This window comes from Manis pentadactyla, chromosome 4, assembly GCF_030020395.1.
Source record: "Manis pentadactyla isolate mManPen7 chromosome 4, mManPen7.hap1, whole genome shotgun sequence".
Classification (NCBI taxonomy): domain Eukaryota; kingdom Metazoa; phylum Chordata; class Mammalia; order Pholidota; family Manidae; genus Manis; species Manis pentadactyla.
In genome coordinates, this window is record NC_080022.1 from 8,178,852 (window position 1) to 8,197,880 (window position 19,029).

General features: G+C 40.7%; 1 protein-coding gene across 4 annotated transcripts in view; it reads right to left on the reverse strand.

The window, feature by feature from the left end:
* Positions 1-19,029, reverse strand: part of MTOR (mechanistic target of rapamycin kinase) — a 144,647-nt gene that overhangs the window by 72,060 nt on the left and 53,558 nt on the right. For all 4 annotated transcript variants that reach the window (XM_036925182.2, XM_036925181.2, XM_036925183.2 and 1 more), the window contains 2 exons: positions 5,940-6,102; positions 5,656-5,801 (listed from right to left, as the gene is read on the reverse strand). In XM_036925182.2, coding sequence (XP_036781077.1) covers positions 5,656-5,801; positions 5,940-6,102 — 309 coding nt within the window. The remainder of the gene's footprint in view (positions 1-5,655; positions 5,802-5,939; positions 6,103-19,029) is intronic.

The window sequence follows — 19,029 nt, forward strand, 5'->3', positions numbered from 1 at the left end:
GCTATTAAAGAACAGAGTATTCCCAGACACTAACCCACAGTGGTGCATATACTGACTGTAACTACAACTTTTTTTTTTTTCTTTCTACAGAGGTCTCATTTATGTTTCTTATGTTTGAGAGTGATGACCTACTTGTCCTTGTGGTTAGGCAACACAGCCTGACCATTTTAAGTGTTAAAAGCAACTGTCATTAATAGCTTGTTTAGCCCATCAACTGTAACTACAACTTTTAAAGTGCCTCTCTGGTGCTATTGATGGATACTAAGGATTCAGAGACCGTCACAGCAGAATCTGTGACCTCAAAGAGGGCAGAACCATCCAGAACTGGGAGACCTCAGTGTCACTCCTGAAGGTAAAGAACATTTGGTTCTGACCACATCCTCTAAGACACATGAGAAGAGAAGTTACCAAAAGTATGAAAAAGAATAGGCTTGATAGGCAGTTAGAGCTGCATGTCCATTTAGTAAGCACTGGCTGTTTTGTATCTTTAATTCTATAGATGTCTCAATCAGAAACATTTTTGGTAAGGTGATTAGGTCATGGAGATAGAGATCCCCAAAATGGGATTAGTGTCCATATAAAAGAGCCCCTAGAGGGCAAGTGCTCTTTGCTCTTTGTCACTTGAGGACACAGTGAGAAATTGGCAGCGTGCAACACGGAAGAGGGTACTCACCAGTACCCAACCATGCTGGTCCCTGAGGTTGGACTTCCCAGCCTCCAGAATTATGAGAAATAGACATCTGTTATTTAAGGCACCCAGGCTATGGCATTTTGTTACAGCAGCCCAAATGGACTCAGACAAGAAATCGGTACCAAGAAGTGAGGTGCTCAGTAGCAAATACCTAGAGATGTGGAAGTGGCTGTGGACCTGGGTAACAGGCAGAGGCTGGAAGGAGGGCTTTGAGGTGCCTGCTAGAAAAGCCTAGATGCCATGAAGGGACTCCAAAGGCAATTCTGATGAGGTCTCTGAAAGGAAAGAGGACAACTGGAAAGAAAGCCTCTGTCTTCTTAGAGATTACCTAAGTAATCATGAACAGGATGTTAGTGGAAATATGGGCAGTAAAGGCCATTCTGATGAATTTTCAGATGCAAATGAGGACTGTGTTATTGGATAGAGAAAGGGCAATCCTGTTATAAAATGACAAAAAAAAAGGTTGAATTGTGTCCATTTTCTAGTGTCTTGTGGAGGTAGAACTTGTAAGCATTGAAAATTGGGTATTTAGCTGAGGAGATTTCTAAATAAAGTGTTAAAGGAGTGGCTTGGCTCCTTCTGACTGCTTATGGCAAATGTGAGGGAGAGAAACAACTTGGTGATAGCATTATTAAGCAAAAATAAACCAGAACTTACAGATTTTGGAAAATTCTTAGCCTATCCATATTGTAAAAAATGAGAAAGTGTTTGGAAGAGAACACAAGTCTGGCTACACGATGCTGTGATATGGAAATCAGTATGGACCTGATCGGCTCCCCTAGCAGGAAACTACCAAGCCAGTCTGAACGACAAAGAGACAGGAGGATAAAGGAAGGCTGTTGGGACTTCTTGGATTTGACAGGAGAGGACTGCGGGGCTACCCTGCAGTGAACGTGCACTATTATTTAAGACAGGGTAAGAAAGATCCTGAAGGTGATTCAGAGATCAGGGCTGCCTCTTCGTTTTTTTAAAAGGGGGACCGACAACAACAAATGCTGACAAGTGACCCTCCTACACTGCTGGTGGGAATGTAAATTAGTTCAACTATTGTGGAAAGCAGTATAGAGGTTCTTCAAAAAACTCAAAATAGAAATACCATTTGACCCAGGAATTCCACTCCTAGGAATTTACCCTAAGAATGCAGGAGGCCAGTTTCAAAAAGACAGATGCACCCCTATGTTTACCACAGCACTGTTTACAATAGCCAAGAAATGGAAGCAACCGAAGTGTCCATCAGTAGATGAATGGATAAAGAAGATGTGGTACATATACACAATGGAATATTATTCAACCATAAGAAGAAAACAAATCCTACCATTTGCAACAACATGGATGGAGCCAAAAGGTATTATGCTCAGTGAAATAAGTCAGGCGGAGAAAAACAAGTACCAAATGATTTCACTCATCTGTGGAGTATAAGAACAAAGAAAAAACAGAAGGAACAAAACAGCAGCAGACTCACAGAACCCAAGAATGGACTAACAGTTACCAAAGGGAAAGGGACTGGGGAGCGATAAGGGGAAAAAGGGGCATTATGATTAGCACACATAATGTGGGAGGGGGCATGGGGAAGGCAGTATAGCACAGAGAAGACAAGTAGTGATTCTATAGCATCTTACTACACTGATGGACAGTGACTGTAATGGGGTATGTGGTGGGGACTTGATGATGGGGGGAATCTAGTAACCACAATGTTGCTCACGTAATTGTATATTAATGATACCAAAAAAAAAAAACCACCAAAAATATAACAGTATCAAAAAAAAAAAAGTGGGGGGACCATTGCCTTGCTTTTAACAGGCCAGCTGAACTCTGCCCAAAGCTACGGGGGCAAAGCCTCCTGGAAGAGCTGCCTGCCTGGAGGAGCTGCAGGGGCAGGACTGCACCCCGGTGGGTCCAGAAGGCAGACTGTCACCCCAGAGGGTTTGGAGGGCAGAAGATCCAGTCAAATGGGATTATTCTCAGGACTTGAGAGCTGAGGAAGTTTGCCTTGCTCAGTTTTGCACTTGTCACCCCTTCCTTCTTCCTGTTTCTCCCTTTAAGAATGGGATGTCTATCCTCCCCTGTCCCATCAGTGTACTTGGGAAGCATATAACTTCTTTGGTTTTACAGGTTCACACCTGGAGACAAATTCTGCCTCAAGATGAATCATACCTAGAATCTTACCCATACCTGATTTAGGTGATATTTAGATGAGACTTTAGAGTTGATCCTAGGATGAATTATGACTTTTGGGGCTGTTGGAACAGAATAAATATATTTTGCATGTTTTCTAACATGAATTTGTGGGGCCAGGGAAGGAATACTATAAACTGAATATATGTGTTCCCCCAAATTCGTATGTTGAAGACTAATCCCCAAAGTGATGGTATTTGGAGGTGGGGTCTTTGGGAGGTGACTAGGCCAGAAGGGAAGAGACCTCATGAATGGGATTAGAGCCCTTTATAAAAGACACCCCAGGGAGCATGTACTCTGCTTTCTGTCACATGAAAACACAGAGAAGTCAGCCATCTGGCAACATGGAAAAGGGTCCTCCCCAGTACCCAACCATGCTGGCACCCTGATCTTGGACTTCCCAGCTCATGGTGATTTGTTACAGCAGCCTGAGTGGTCTAGCTTGGCAGTCCACTGGACTTCTACCCTGATGCTGTGGTCTAACCAAGTAAAAGCTGAGTGTAAGAGCATGTGTGTATGTATGTTTCCAAATAATCCAATACCCGTTTTATCCTGTTTCCTTAAGAAGCAATTATACTTACTGATATATATGAGCTTTGAGGAGATGGGAGTAATTTATGCTGTCTCAGGGTTAGCCTTGATTTCAGAATTATTTGGGATTTAAGATGTCCTGGTGCAGAGAGGTAAAAGTGTCAGTAGGTAGGAAGACAGATTGATCCAGCAGCAAGAGAATAATATTGTCAGCACAGCACAGCCTTTTGAAACAAAAAACAAAAAGTAAGAGACAACTGTGCAAAGATGTTTCTGTGTACAGTTAAACCTGATTGTTTCAAAGGGAATTTAAGGTAGTTGATTCAAATGCAGAATAAGCTTTTAAAAAGTGGACAAATAGTAAAGGGAAAATAAGAGTAAGAAAGGTAAAATAAAGCTGGAGAGGGGAGAGCAATAGACAACAGATCAGATGCCTGTAATTTGTTGGTGTTGGGCGAGGAATGCAGACAGAGGCTCTCCAGAAGCCACTGTGAAGAAGGGAATTCTGTCTACTACTGAAGAGCAATGTCTCCCCAAAACCAGACCAAAAGCAGCAACTCAGGGATGTACAACCACCTCTGATCCCTGGGAGGAGTTTCCACAAGGCTCACCCAGAAGACTAGGGTGTCTCGGAGAGCAGATTCAGTAAGAGCGGCTTTGCCTAAGGCTGTTTCTTAAAACTTTCTGCAGTGAAAGTGATAGCAGAAAATCACAATGGTGCTTAGGAAAAGCAGTTTTACAAAATTAGTAGGAAAGGCTGAAATAGACACAAAAAAGCAGCATACTGGGAAGATCCAGACCAACTGATGGGAGGCAAGGTGAGCTGAATAAAGCTAGGAAACAGCACAGAGCTTAGAGCACTGGCTTTACCTAGGAATGGAGGTTTTGTTTGTTTTCCTAAAGTCTAGATCAATCTGCAGAGAATTCTTAAGACTTACTTTTAATTGTATTGGCTTAAGAAGGTAAATGACCTTCTTAGACACTTTTACAGGCTTCTGACTATATCCTTCTACCACAAACTTGTATAAACATTGATGTCTCTATGTTTGTCTCAACTACGGAGAAAAACCTGGGTTGAGATGAGGAAGGTTTCAGAGGGTTATCAAACCAAATAAGGTTAGCATGGAAATTAATATGCAAAACTGGCTAGTTGACATTGAAGTTATTATACTCAGTTACCAGATTTTTCTATTGGTTACCAAAGAAGATGACATTACCTAAGCCAGAGATGGGAGGAAGAAATGCAGGTTTTCATATTTGCTGTGCCTAATTTGAAACTGATGCCTACCCCATTGGATGGCACGTTTATAACTGTTCCTATGTGGTATTTCAGAAATCATCATCCTCTCAAAATCCAATTTATTTATGCAAAAATATGATTCTATTTCTATCGTTTTGGCCACTTTTTCAAGTGTTTAAAGAACACTTTTTAGCATATACTCAGAAGCACAGCAAGTAGAGAACTTGGCTATTTGATTATCCTCTCAAATGAAGGAGGCACCATATACAGCAGACTGTTTCAGCCACAAAGGAGGTACTTACTAGCCAGGTGATTTTTCCCTAAACTATTTGTAGTGAAATCATCAACCATGTTAGCATTTACGTGCAGATAATTAGATCCCAGAGTTAATATTCTCTGATAATCATTAGGGGAAGTGAATGGTTCTCCAGAAGCCGAAACTAACATTTTGGGCTGCTTGTAATTTTGTAACTGCAGAAAATTTATTAAACAACCTATTTTTTCCATACCCAGAAGACTCAAAACCATTTGACGAGAGGAGAGAAATAACCAAACCAGGGGAAAAGACCACTGAATCTCAGACGTTGCTCAGCCTTTTATATTCACAGAACTCCAGAGGAGGAAGATTCTGGCAATAAAATCCTGCCTTTGAGGTGCAGGAACCAGCACTTCCTACTCCTGCCCCAGAGAGTACTATCTAACCCAAATATAAAAATCTATCTTTTTTACATTGCTGTTGCCACAGAATTGCTTCTAGACTGATTTCACTGGGACAAACAAGCACAGGCTGGAAAACAACAGGAGCCCATGTACTATGGGTCAACAGAAGTGACAATTATGGCTAGAACACTGGGGAGAGCCATCTGCAGCCACATCTCATTTAAATGAGTTGGCAGCCCCAACGGCAGATTTCACGGATCAGAAGTCTCCAAGCATCTCTAGTGAAATGGCACAAGGCAGTGGCAGAAAACAGGTTATTTTAGCTGAAGGCAGCAATTAAAAAGGGGTTATAGCCTACCTGATGAGAGACTCTAGGATGGCGGGAGTGGGGCCTTTCTGGAACTCCAATTCTTTGTAGTGTAGTGCTTTGGCATATGCTCGGCACTTGGCAGCCCTCTCACCCAGCAGAACAATGCCATTGTCGTCTCTCAATGGCAGGGGGCCCTAGAGGAGAGCAGATCCCCACAGCACAGGAAAATTGCAGACAGGGCACAAAACAAGAGTAGGCTTCATGGGTGTTTCTCTCCTCCCACCAACTGGTTTCCCGTCAGGCTCCATCTGGACAATAGGGAAAAGTCTCACCTTGTCACTGTGTTCCATGAATTCAGCCAAGTTCAAGAGGGTTTGTGTGACTTCAGCAATATCCTGTGAGGTGAGGGCTAATTCAATGCTTCGGATGAGTTCATCCTGCTGGTCCTCATTCAGTTCAGACCAGCAGGACACAAATGCAGCATTGAAGAGATCCCTAAAGGCAGAGGAGTGGAGAAAGATGTTGCAAATGCCTCATGCCTCTCTGCCTGTTGCCACAGTCACACCATCACTCTTCTCATGGCATCACTGATTTTGGTTACACAGTCCAGTGCTCTCCAGTAGGACTTGTTGGGAATGATCTCTATCTTCCTTGTCCAATATGGTACCCACTGATCACTGAGCACTTGAACTCTGGTAAGTGTGACTGAGGAATGGAATTTTAACTTTTATTTAACTGTAATTAACTTACAATAACCACACGTGGCTGGTGGCTACTGTATTTTACAGCACAGGTACAAATATTGTGGCATACAAGGAAATGTGGGGGGTGGGGGAAGAGAACAGACAAAAGTAACTTCTCTCCACAGGTACATTTCTTGGCAGTTTATACTTCATTTCTTGTCATTGGAGGGGAGGAGCAGAAGGGGAACTTCTAACATAGAAGTCGGCATTAACGGGTTCATAAAATAGTAATCTTCAAATGATTTTTGAAAATGCTTCTCAGGCAATGTTCAAATTTCAAAGATCAGAAGTGGCAAAGGTAGGATCTGCTATTGCTTCTCAAAATGTAATCAGAACCCTTACTTGGAAGGTCATACACAAAATGACAAGAGAACTTAAGAAACTAGAAACTTTAGAAAACAGAATCTAAATCCCTAAGTCTTCAAAGGTCCTTTAAACCAGTCTCTACCAGCAGGAGCCTTTACAAAGACCTGGCACCAGCTGTGCCTTTCAAAGATTATTATAACTACTTTACATCACAATAGCATCACAAAGACAGATTTGCTACCCAACATCTGAATTTTAACCTTACCCCTTCTTTTTTGGTGAATGTTGGGGCAGGGAGTTGAAACAGGATATGCCGGCAATGAATGGGTTTAACATTTGATACCTCCACATATACATTACACATACATATTAAAAAGGTTAAGTCAGACCAGTGTATAGAATTTTGGAATCTGCTGGGAAAAAAAATTTTGAAATTCAAAGGATAACATGAAGACTGAAAGAAATCCTGTGTAAATTAAAAAATAAGGTTTCTGATCGAGGTCCAAGATCACATGTGACCCCAAATGAACATATGTGGCACAAAGGGGAAAAACACATATGTGTATTTTTCACGAGTCTCTTTCAGATGACACTGTGCCCAAAAAGTGAGGAGGAGCAAGAGGGACACTGTGTCGTCTGAGCATACGCAACCTGCACACTATGCAAACAGGGAACTCCTAGGAACTACTTTTTCAAGCATTAAAAAATACTTGAAAAAAATTAGATGAACCAAACCATGGCATCAAATCCACAGTGTCAGTGACCATGACTCTACTGCTAAATACACTCCAAACAGCAAACCAGCTGTGCTGACTAAAATGAAACGCACTGCTTTTTGTTACATGCTAATGAGAGGACGGCTGTTTGTTAAACAAATCACCATTTTATGCCTCATCATAAATAATACAACTCCATTGCACAAAATTTTGGAAAAAAGGCAAAAGATAAAAGAAAACAATCATTTTTTTACCTTCCTGCCTACAGATAATCTTCAGGGTATAACTTGTTTTTTTGGTATCATTACTGTACAATTACATGAGAAACATTATGTTTACTAGACTCCCCCCATCACCAAGTTCCCCCCACATTCCCCATTGCAGTCATTGTCCATAAGCGTAGTAAGATGTTGTAAAATCACTACTTGTCTTCTCTGTGTTGTACAGGCCTCCCCATGCTCCCCCATATTATACATGCTAATCATAATGCCCCCTTTCTTTCCCTTCCCCCCTTATCCCTCCCTTCCCACCCATCCTCCCCAGTCCCTTTCCCTTTGGTAACTGTTAGTCCATTCTTGGGTTCTGTGATTCTGCTGCTGTTTTGTTCCTTCAGTTCTTCTTTGTTCTTATACTCCACAGATGAGTGAAATCATTTGGTACTTGTCTTTCTCCGCCTGGCTTATTTCACTGAGCATAATACCCTCTAGCTCCATCCATGTTGTTGCAAATGGTAGGATTTGTTTTCTTCTTATGGCTGAATAATATTCCACTGTGTATATGTACATCATCTTTATCCATTCATCTACTGATGGACACTTACGTTGCTTCCATTTCTTGGCTATTGTGAATAGTGCTGAGATAAACATAGGGGTGTATTTGTCTTTTTCAAGCTGAGCTGCTGCGTTCTTAGGGTAAATTCCTAGGAGTGGAATTCCTGGGTCAAATGGTATTTCTATTTTGAGTTTTTTGAGGAACCTCTATACTGCTTTCCACAATGGTTGAACTAGTTTACATTCCCACCAGCAGTGTAGTTACCCTTTCTCCACAACTTCACCAACATTTGTTGTTGTTTGTCTTTTGGATGGTGGCAATCCTTACTGGTGTGAGGTGATATCTCATTGTGGCTTTAATTTGCATTTCTCTGATGACTAGTGATGTGGAGCATCTTTTCATGTGTCTTGTTGGCCATATGAATTTCTTCTTTGGAGAACTGTCTGTTCAGCTCCTCTGACCATTTTTTTTTTTTTTTGAGAGGGCATCTCTCATATTTATTGATCAAATGGTTGTTACCAACAATAAAATTCTGTATAGGGGACTGAATGCACAATCATTAATCAACCCCAAGCCTAGTTCTCAACAGTCTCCAATCTTCTGAAGCATAACGAACAAGTTCTTACATGGTGAACAAATTCTTACATAGTGAGTAAGTTCTTACATGGTGAACATTGCAAGGGCAGTCATCACAGAAACTTTCGGTTTTGATCACGCATTATGAACTATAAACAATCAGGTCAAATATGAATATTTGTTTGATTTTTATACTTGATTTATATGTGAATCCCACATTTCTCCCTTATTATTATTGTTATTATTATTATTATTTTTTTAAATAAAATGCTGAAGTGGTAGGTAGATGCAAGATAAAGGTAGAAAACATAGTTTAGTGCTGTAAGAGGGCAAATGTAGATGATCAGGTGTGTGCCTATAGACTAAGTATTAATCCAAGCTAGACAAGGGCAACAAAACATCCACGGATGCAGAAGATTTCTCTCAAAACAGGGGGGGTAGGGTTCTAAGCCTCACCTCTGTTGATCCCCAATTTCTCACCTGATGGCCCCCCTGCGACTGTGCCTGTCTTAGATTGTTTCTCCCTTGAGGAATCTTACCCATCTCTGGCTAAACAGTCATCTTCCAGGGCCATACAGGGAAATGTAAAGTTGGTAAGTGAGAGAGAAGCAATATTGTTTGAAAAGATTAGCTTTTTACTTCTTTGCAGATTTATGCCCTGTGGCTTTTATGCCCAGCATTTGTCTTGAGGTATCTTTACCACTTGGAAGAATTATGATACTCGGTAATTTCATTATGAGGCACGAATTCTACTTAAGGGTTGTAATTAGGAAGGAAGAAGAAAAGCTATAGAAGTAGCAGACAGAAGAAAACATGGGAAGATTGATTATTTCTTTGACATATCTTCTTGTAGTGTAACATAAGCATGTATAGGTTCTAAACTACTAATTAAATTGCATACACACATTAACATAATAGGAATAGAGCTACATAACCACAGCAGACCTACAATTACCAGCCATCTCCAGTGAAACCAAAAAAACCAGTTAGGCACCCTAGGCATTTGTGAAAACTTATCAATGATATGATGGATATTGTCTAACTGAATTTGAATAGTTTGAGAAAAATCAGACAAATTAAAACAACACATTCCTGGGAACTGTTCACATCCCATATGTTCTTGTAGCAGTAGATAGTCTGTAGTCGCAAGATTTTGGAGCGCTGCAACTTGTACTTCTCCTAATTCTTGGTTGAGTTCCAACAGTATAGATCCAGTCAAATTTGTTGTTTTACTGTATGCACAGGCCAGCTTAGATATCTCCTTCTTCATTCCAATGGCAAGTCCAGGAACCGGTGGGATGAATGCAGCTATAACTGCAACAGCGCCAGGATCTTTATTGAAAGTTTTTTTTTTTTTTTTTTTTTTTTTTTTTTAATAATTATTTTTTATTGAAGGGTAGTTGACATACAGTATTACATTACATGAGTTTCAAGTGTACAACACAGTGGTAGAACATTTATATACATAATTCTAGGTTCCAGCTATCACTCTACAAGGCTGTTACAATATCTTGACTATATTCCTTACGCTATACATTACATCCCGGTTACTAATTTATTTTACCACTGGAAGTCTGTCCCTTTTTTTTTTTTTTTTTTTTTTTTTTTTGTGAGGGCATCTCTCATATTTATTGATCAAATGGTTGTTAACGACAATAAAATTCTGTATAGGGGAGTCAATGCTCAATGCACAATCATTATTCCACCCCAAGCCTAATTTTTGTCAGTCTCCAATCTTCTGAGACATAACAAACAAGTTTTTACATGTAGAACAAATTCTTACATAATGAATAAGTTACATAGTGAACAGTACAAGGGCAGTCATCACAGAAACTTTTGGTTTTGCTCATGCATTATGAACTATAAACAGTCAGTTCAAATATGAATACTCATTTGGTTTTTATACTTGATTTATATGTGGATACCACATTTCTCTCTTTATTATTATTATTTTTAATAAAATGCTGAAGTGGTAGGTAGATACAAGATAAAGGTAGAAAACATAGTTTAGTGTTGTAAGAGAGCACATGTAGATGATCAGGTGTGTGCCTGTAGACTATGTGTTAATCCAAGCTAGACCAGGGCAGTAAAACATCCACGTATGCAGAAGATTTCTCTCAGAACGGGGGGGTGAGGTTCTAAGCCTCACCTCTGTTGATCCCCAATTTCTCACCTGATGGCCCCCCTGCGACTGTGCCTGTCTTAGGTTGTTCCTCCCTTGAGGAATCTTACCCGTCTCTGGCTAACCAGTCATCTTCCGGGGCCATACAGGGAAATGTGAAGTTGGTAAGTGAGAGAGAAGCCTTATTGTTTGAAAAAGTTAGCTTTTTACTTCTTTGCATATTTATGCCCTGTGGCTTCTATGCCCAGCATTTGTCTTGAGGTATCTTTACCACTTGGAAGAATTATGATACTCGGTAAATTTGATATGAGGCACGAATTCTATTTAAGGGTTGTAATTAGGAAGGAAGAAGAAAAGCTATAGAAGTAGCAGGCAGAAGAAAACATGGGAAGATTGATTATTTCTTTGACATATCTTCTTGTAGAGTACTTCAGCATATATAGGTTTTAAGCTACTACTTAAATTGCGCACACACATTAACATAATAGGAGTATAGTTACATAACCAAAGCATATCTGTAATTACTAGCCATCTGCAGTGAAACCAAGAAAACCAGTTAGGCACCTTAGGCATTTGTGAAAACTTATCTATGATATGGTGGATATTGTCCAAATGAACTTGAACAGTCTGAGAGAAATCAGACAAATTAAAACAACCCATTCCTGGGGACTGTTCACATGCCATATGTTCTTTTAACAATAAATAGTTTGTAGTTGTAAGACTTTGGAGCGCTACAATTTGCACTTCTCCAAATTCTTGGTTGAGTTCCAACAGTATAGATCCAGTCCAATTTTGTTGTTTTACTGTATGCACAGGCCAGCTTAGATATCTCCTTCCTCATTCCCATGGCAAGTCCAGGAACTGGTGGGATGAGTGCATCTACAGCTGTAGCAGTGCGTGGATCTTTGTTGGGGTTTTTTGATGATCATCTTCTGTCATGAGTCTTCCAGAGAGTGCAGATGTTGGAAGTTCTTTTTCATATCGTATCTTAGTTCATTTTCGGGGTAGCCCAATTAGGCTTTGATCCTCTGTATAAACACAAACAGACCCTTTGCCTACACTTTTATATGCCCTTTATACCCTTGTGTAGAACTCGTTGGAGGTTACCACACAGGAACTGCCCTTTTTTTTTTTTTTTTTTTTTTTTTTTTTTGCTATCACTAATCTACACTTACATGACGAATATTATGTTTACTAGGCTCTCCCCTGTACCAGGTCTCCCCTATAAACCCCTTTACAGTCACTGTCCATCAGCATAGCAAAATGTTGTAGAATCACTACTTGCCTTCTCTGTGTTGTACAGCCCTCCCTTTTCTCCTACCCCCCCATGCATGTTAATCTTAATACCCCCCTACTTCTCCCCCCCTTATCCCTCCCTACCCACCCATCCTCCCCAGTCCCTTTCCCTTTGGTACCTGTTAGTCCATTCTTGAGTTCTGTGATTCTGCTGCTGTTTTTTCCTTCAGTTTTTCCTTTGTTCTTATATTCCACAGATAAGTGAAATCATTTGGTATTTCTCTTTCTCCGCTTGGCTTGTTTCACTGAGCATAATACCCTCCAGCTCCATCCATGTTGCTGCAAATGATTGGATTTGCCCTTTTCTTATAGCTGAGTAGTATTCCATTGTGTATATGTACCACATCTTCTTTATCCATTCATCTAATGATGGACATTTAGGTTGCTTCCAATTCTTGGCTATTGTAAATAGTGCTGCAATAAACATAGGGGTGCATCTGTCTTTCTCAAACTTGATTGCTGCATTCTTAGGGTAAATTCCTAGGAGTGGAATTCCTGGGTCAAATGGTAAGTCTGTTTTGAGCATTTTGATGTACCTCCATACTGCTTTCCACAATGGTTGAACTAACTTACATTCCCACCAGCAGTGTAGGAGGGTTCCCCTTTCTCCACAGCCTCGCCAACATTTGTTGTTGTTTGTCTTTTGGATGGCAGCCATCCTTACTGGTGTGAGGTGATACCTCATTGTAGTTTTAATTTGCATTTCTCTGATAATTAGCGATGTGGAGCATCTTTTCATGTGTCTGTTGGCCATCTGTATTTCTTTTTTGGAGAACTGTCTGTTCAGTTCCTCTGCCCATTTTTTAATTGGGTTATTTGTTTTTTGTTTGTTGAGGCGTGAGAGCTCCTTATATATTCTGGACGTCAAGCCTTTATCGGATGTGTCATTTTCAAATATATTCTCCCATACTGTAGGGATCCTTCTTGTTCTATTGATGGTGTCTTTTGCTGTACAGAAGCTTTTCAGCTTAATATAGTCCCACTTACTCATTTTTGCTGTTGTTTTCCTTGCCCGGGGAGATATGTTCAAGAAGAGGTCACTCATGTTTATGTCTAAGAGGTTTTCGCCTATGTTTTCTTCCAAGAGTTTAATGGTTTCATGGCTTACATTCAGGTCTTTGATCCATTTTGAGTTTACTTTTGTATATGGGGTTAGACAATGGTCCAGTTTCATTCTCCTACATGTAGCTGTCCAGTTTTGCCAGCACCACCTGTTGAAGAGACTGTCATTTCGCCATTGTATGTCCATGGCTCCTTTATCAAATATTAATTGACCATATATGTCTGGGTTAATGTCTGGATTCTCTAGTCTGTTCCATTGGTCTGTGGCTCTGCTCTTGTGCCAGTACCAAATTGTCTTGATTACTATGGCTTTATAGTAGAGCTTGAAGTTGGGGAGTGAGATCCCCCCTACTTTATTCTTCTTTCTCAGGATTGCTTTGGCTATTCGGGGTCTTTGGTGTTTCCATATGAATTTTTGAATTATTTGTTCCAGTTCATTGAAGAATGTTGCTGGTAGTTTCATAGGGATTGCATCAAATCTGTATATTGCTTTGGGCAGGATGGCCATTTTAACGATATTAATTCTTCCTAGCCACGAGCATGGGATGAGTTTCCATCTGTTAGTGTCCCCTTTAATTTCTCTTAAGAGTGACTTGTAGTTTTCAGAGTATAAGTCTTTCACTTCTTTGGTTAGGTTTATTCCTAGGTATTTTATTTTTTTTGATGCAATTGTGAATGGAGTTGTTTTCCTGATTTCTCTTTCTGTTGGTTCATTGTTAGTATATAGGAAAGCCACAGATTTCTGTGTGTTGATTTTGTATCCTGCAACTTTGCTGTATTCCGATATCAGTTCTAGTAGTTTTGGGGTGGAGTCTTTAGGGTTTTTTATGTACAGTATCATGTCATCTGCAAATAGTGACAGTTTAACTTCTTCTTTACCAATCTGGATTCCTTGTATTTCTTTATTTTGTCTGATTGCCGTGGCTAGGACCTCCAGTACTATGTTAAATAACAGTGGAGAGAGTGGGCATCCCTGTCTAGTTCCCGATCTCAGAGGAAATGCTTTCAGCTTCTCGCTGTTCAATATAATGTTGGCTGTGGGTTTATCATAGATGGCCTTTATTATGTTGAGGTACTTGCCCTCTATTCCCATTTTGCTGAGAGTTTTTAACATGAATGGATGTTGAACTTTGTCAAATGCTTTTTCAGCATCTATGGAGATGATCATGTGGTTTTTGTCTTTCTTTTTGTTGATGTGGTGGATGATGTTGATGGACTTTCGAATGTTGTACCATCCTTGCATCCCTGGAATGAATCCCACTTGGTCATGGTGTATGATCCTTTTGATGTATTTTTGAATTCGGTTTGCTAATATTTTGTTGAGTATTTTTGCATCTACGTTCATCAGGGATATTGGTCTGTAGTTTTCTTTTTTGGTGGGGTCTTTGCCTGGTTTTGGTATTAGGGTGATGTTAGCTTCATAGAATGAGTTTGGGAGTATCCCCTCCTCCTCTATTTTTTGGAAAACTTTAAGGAGAATGGGTATTATGTCTTCCCTGTATGTCTGATAAAATTCCGAGGTAAATCCATCTGGCCCGGGGGTTTTGTTCTTTGGTAGTTTTTTGATTACCTCTTCAATTTCGTTGCTGGTAATTGGTCTGTTTAGATTTTCTGTTTCTTCCTGGGTCAATCTTGGAAGGTTATATTTTTCTAGGAAGTTGTCCATTTCTCCTAGGTTTCCCAGCTTGTTAGCATATAGGTTTTCATAGTATTCTCCAATAATTCTTTGCATTTCCATGGGGTCCGTCGTGATTTTTCCTTTCTCGTTTCTGATACTGTTGATTTGTGTTGATTCTCTTTTCTTCTTAATAAGTCTGGCTAGAGGCTTATCTATTTTGTTTATTTTCTCGAAGAACCAGCTCTTGGTTTCATTGATTTTTGCTATTGTTTTATTCTTCTCAATTTTATTTATTTCTTCTCTGATCTTTATTATGTCCCTCCTTCTGCTGACCTTAGGCCTCATCTGTTCTTCTTTTTCCAATTTCGATAATTGTGACATTAGACCATTCATTTGGGATTGCTCTTCCTTTTTTAAATATGCTTGGATTGCTATATACTTTCCTCTTAAGACTGCTTTTGCTGTGTCCCACAGAAGTTGGGGCTTAGTGTTGTTGTTGTCATTTGTTTCCATATATTGCTGGATCTCCAGTTTGATTTGGTCATTGATCCATTGATTATTTAGGAGCGTGTTGTTAAGCCTCCATGTGTTTGTGAGCCTCTTTGCTTTCTTTGTACAGTTTATTTCTAGTTTTATGCCTTTGTGGTCTGAAAAGTTGGTTGGTAGGATTTCAATCTTTTGGAATTTTCTGAGGCTCTTTTTGTGGCCTAGTATGTGGTCTATTCTGGAGAATGTTCCATGTGCACTTGAGAAGAATGTATATCCCGCTGCTTTTGGATGTAGAGTTCTATAGATGTCTATTAGGTCCATCTGCTCTACTGTGTTGTTCAGTGCTTCCGTGTCCTTACTTATTTTCTGCCCAGTGGATCTATCCTTTGGGGTGAGTGGTGTGTTGAAGTCTCCTAGAATGAATGCATTGCAGTCTATATCCCCCTTTAGTTCTGTTAGTATTTGTTTCACATATGCTGGTGCTCCTGTGTTGGGTGCATATATATTTAGAATGGTTATATCCTCTTGTTTGACTGAGCCCTTTATCATTATGTAGTGTCCTTCTTTATCTCTTGTTACTTTCTTTGTTTTGAAGTCTATTTTGTCTGATATTAGTACTGCAACCCCTGCTTTCTTCTCACTGTTGTTTGCTTGAAATATGTTTTTCCATCCCTTGACTTTTAGTCTGTACATGTCTTTGGGTTTGAGGTGAGTTTCTTGTAAGCAGCATATAGATGGGTCTTGCTTTTTTATCCATTCTGTTACTCTGTGTCTTTTGATTGGTGCATTCAACCCATTAACATTTAGGGTGACTATTGAAAGATATGTACTTATTGCCATTGCAGGCTTTAAATTCGTGGTTACCAAAGGTTCAAGGTTAGCCTCTTTAGTATCTTACTGCCTAACTTAGCTCGCTTATTGAGCTGTTATATACACTGTCTGGAGAGTCTTTTCTTCTCTCCCTTCTTGTTCCTCCTCCTCGATTCTTCATATGTTGGGTGTTTTGTGCTGTGCTCTTTCTAGGAGTGCTCCCATCTAGAGCAGTCCCTGTAAGATGTTCTGTAGAGGTGGTTTGTGGAAAGCAAATTCCCTCAGCTTTTGTTTGTCTGGGAATTGTTTAATCCCACCGTCATATTTGAATGATAGTCGTGCTGGATACAGTATCCTTGGTTCAAGGCCCTTCTGTTTCATTGTATTAAATATATCATGCCATTCTCTTCTGGCCTGTAGGGTTTCTGTTGAGAAATCTGACGTTAGCCTGATGGGTTTCCCTTTATAGGTGACCTTTTTCTCTCTAGCTGCCTTTAACAGTCTTTCCTTGTCCTTGATCTTTGCCATCTTAATTATTATGTGTCTTGGTGTTGCCCTTCTTGGATCCTTTCTGTTGGGGGTTCTGTGTATTTCCGTGGTCTGTTTGATTACTTCCTCCCCCAGTGTGCGGAAGTTTTCAGCAATTATTTCTTCTAAGATACTTTCCATCTCTTTGCCTCTCTCTTCTTCTTCTGGGACCCCTATAATACGGATATTGCTCCTTTTAGATTGGTCACACAGTTCTCTTAATATTGTTTCATTCCTGGAGATCCTTTTGTCTCTCTCTATGTCAGCTTCTATGCGTTCCTGTTCTCTGATTTCAATTCCATCAATGGCCTCTTGCATTCTATCCATTCTGCTTATAAACCCTTCCAGAGTTTGTTTCATTTCTGCGATCTCCTTTCTGGCATCTGTGATCTCTTTCCGGACTTCATCCCATTTTTCTTGCGTATTTCTCTGCATCTCTGTCAGCATGTTTATGATTCTTATTTTGAATTCTTTGTCAGGAAGACTGGTTAGGTCTGTCTCCTTCTCTGGTGTTGTCTCTGTGATCTTTGTCTGCCTGTAGCTTTGCCTTTTCATGGTGATAGGAATAGTCTGCAGAACTGGGACGAGTGACGGCTGGAAGGACTTCCTTTCTTGTTGGTTTGTGGCCCTCCTCTCCTGGGAGAACAGCGGCCTCTAGTGGCTTGTGCTGCGCAGGTGCGCGCAGACAGGGTTTCTGCTTCCTGCCCGGCTGCTATGGAGTTAATCTCCGCTGTTGCTGTGGGCGTGGCCTGGCTCTGGCAGCTACTCCAAAATGGTGGAGTCGCGTTGGAGCAGGAGCTGCTGGGAGGCTATTTATCTCCGTAAGGGGCCTCCCTGCTCCCTGCAGCCCAGGGGTTAGGGTGCCCAGAGATCCCGGGTTCCTACCTCTGGATTAAGTGACCCGCCCTGCCCCTTTAAGACTTCCAAAAAGCACCCGCCAAAACAAAACAACGACCACAAAAAAAAACAAGAAAAAAAAATTTTTTTAATTAAAAAAAAAAAATTTTTTAATTAAAAAAAAAAAAGGTGATCGTTCGTTTTTCTTTATTCTCCGGTGCCAGCCTCAGGCCTCTGCTCACCGGTCTTTCTGCCCTGTTTCCCTAATATTGGGGTCCCTGTCCCTTTAAGACTTCCAAAAAGCGCTCGCCAAAACAAAGCAGCAAAAAAGCAAAAAAAAAAAAAAAATGGTCGCGCGCTTTTCTTATGTCCTCTGTCGCCCAGCCTCCAGTGCCTGCTCACTGTTCTTGCTGCCCTTTTTTCCCAGTATCGAGGGCCCTGCACTCTGGCCCGGATGGCTGGGGCTGGGTGTTCGGCAGCCCTGGGCTCCGTCTCCCTCCCGCTCTGCCTGCTCTTCTCCCGCCGGGAGCTGGGGGGAGGGGCGCTCGGCTCCCGCGGGGCCGGGGCTTGTATCTTACCCCCTTCGCGAGGCGCTGGGTTCTCTCAGGTGTGGATGTGGTCTGGATATTGTCCTGTGTCCTCTGGTCTTTATTCTAGGAAGGGTTGTCTTTGTTATATTTTCATAGATATATGTTGTTTTGGGAGGAGATTTCCGCTGCTCTACTCACGCCGCCATCTTCCGCCACCTCCCTATTGAAAGTTTTTTGATGTTCATCTTCTGGAATGACTCTTCCAGAGATTGTTGATGTTGGAAGTTCTTCTTCATATCGTATCTTAATTCGTTTTCTGGGTAGCCAAATTAGGCTTTGATCCTCTGTATAAACACAAACAAACCCTTTGCCCACACTTTGATATGCCCTTTATATCATTGTGAAGAACTTATTGGAGATCACCACACAGGAACTGCTGTTAGTCCATTCTTGGGTTCTGTGATTCTGCTGCTGTTTTGTTCCTTCAGTTTTTCCTTTGTTCTTATACTCCACAGATGAGTGAAATCATTAGGCATTTCTCTTTCTCCGCTTGGCTTATTTCACTGAGCATAATACCCTCTAGCTCCATCCATGTTGTTGCAAATGGTAGGATTTGTTTTCTTCTTATGGCTGAGTAATATTCCATTGTGTATATGTACCACATCTTCTTTATCCATTCATCTACTGATGGACACTTAGGTTGCTTCCAATTCTTGGCTATTGTAAATAGTGCTGCAATAAACATAGGGGTGCATCTGTCTTTTTCCTCAAACTTGAGTGCTGTGTTCTTAGGATAAATTCTTAGGAGTGGTATTCCTGGGTCAAATAGTAAGTCTATTTTGAGCATTTTGAGGAACCTCCATACTGCTTTCCACAATGGTTGAACTAATTTACATTCCCACCAGCAGTGTAGGAGGGTTCCCCTTTCTCCACAACCTCACCAACATTTGTTGTTGTTTGTCTTTTGGATGGCAGCCACCTCTGACCATTTTTTAATTGGATTGTTTACTTTTTGTTT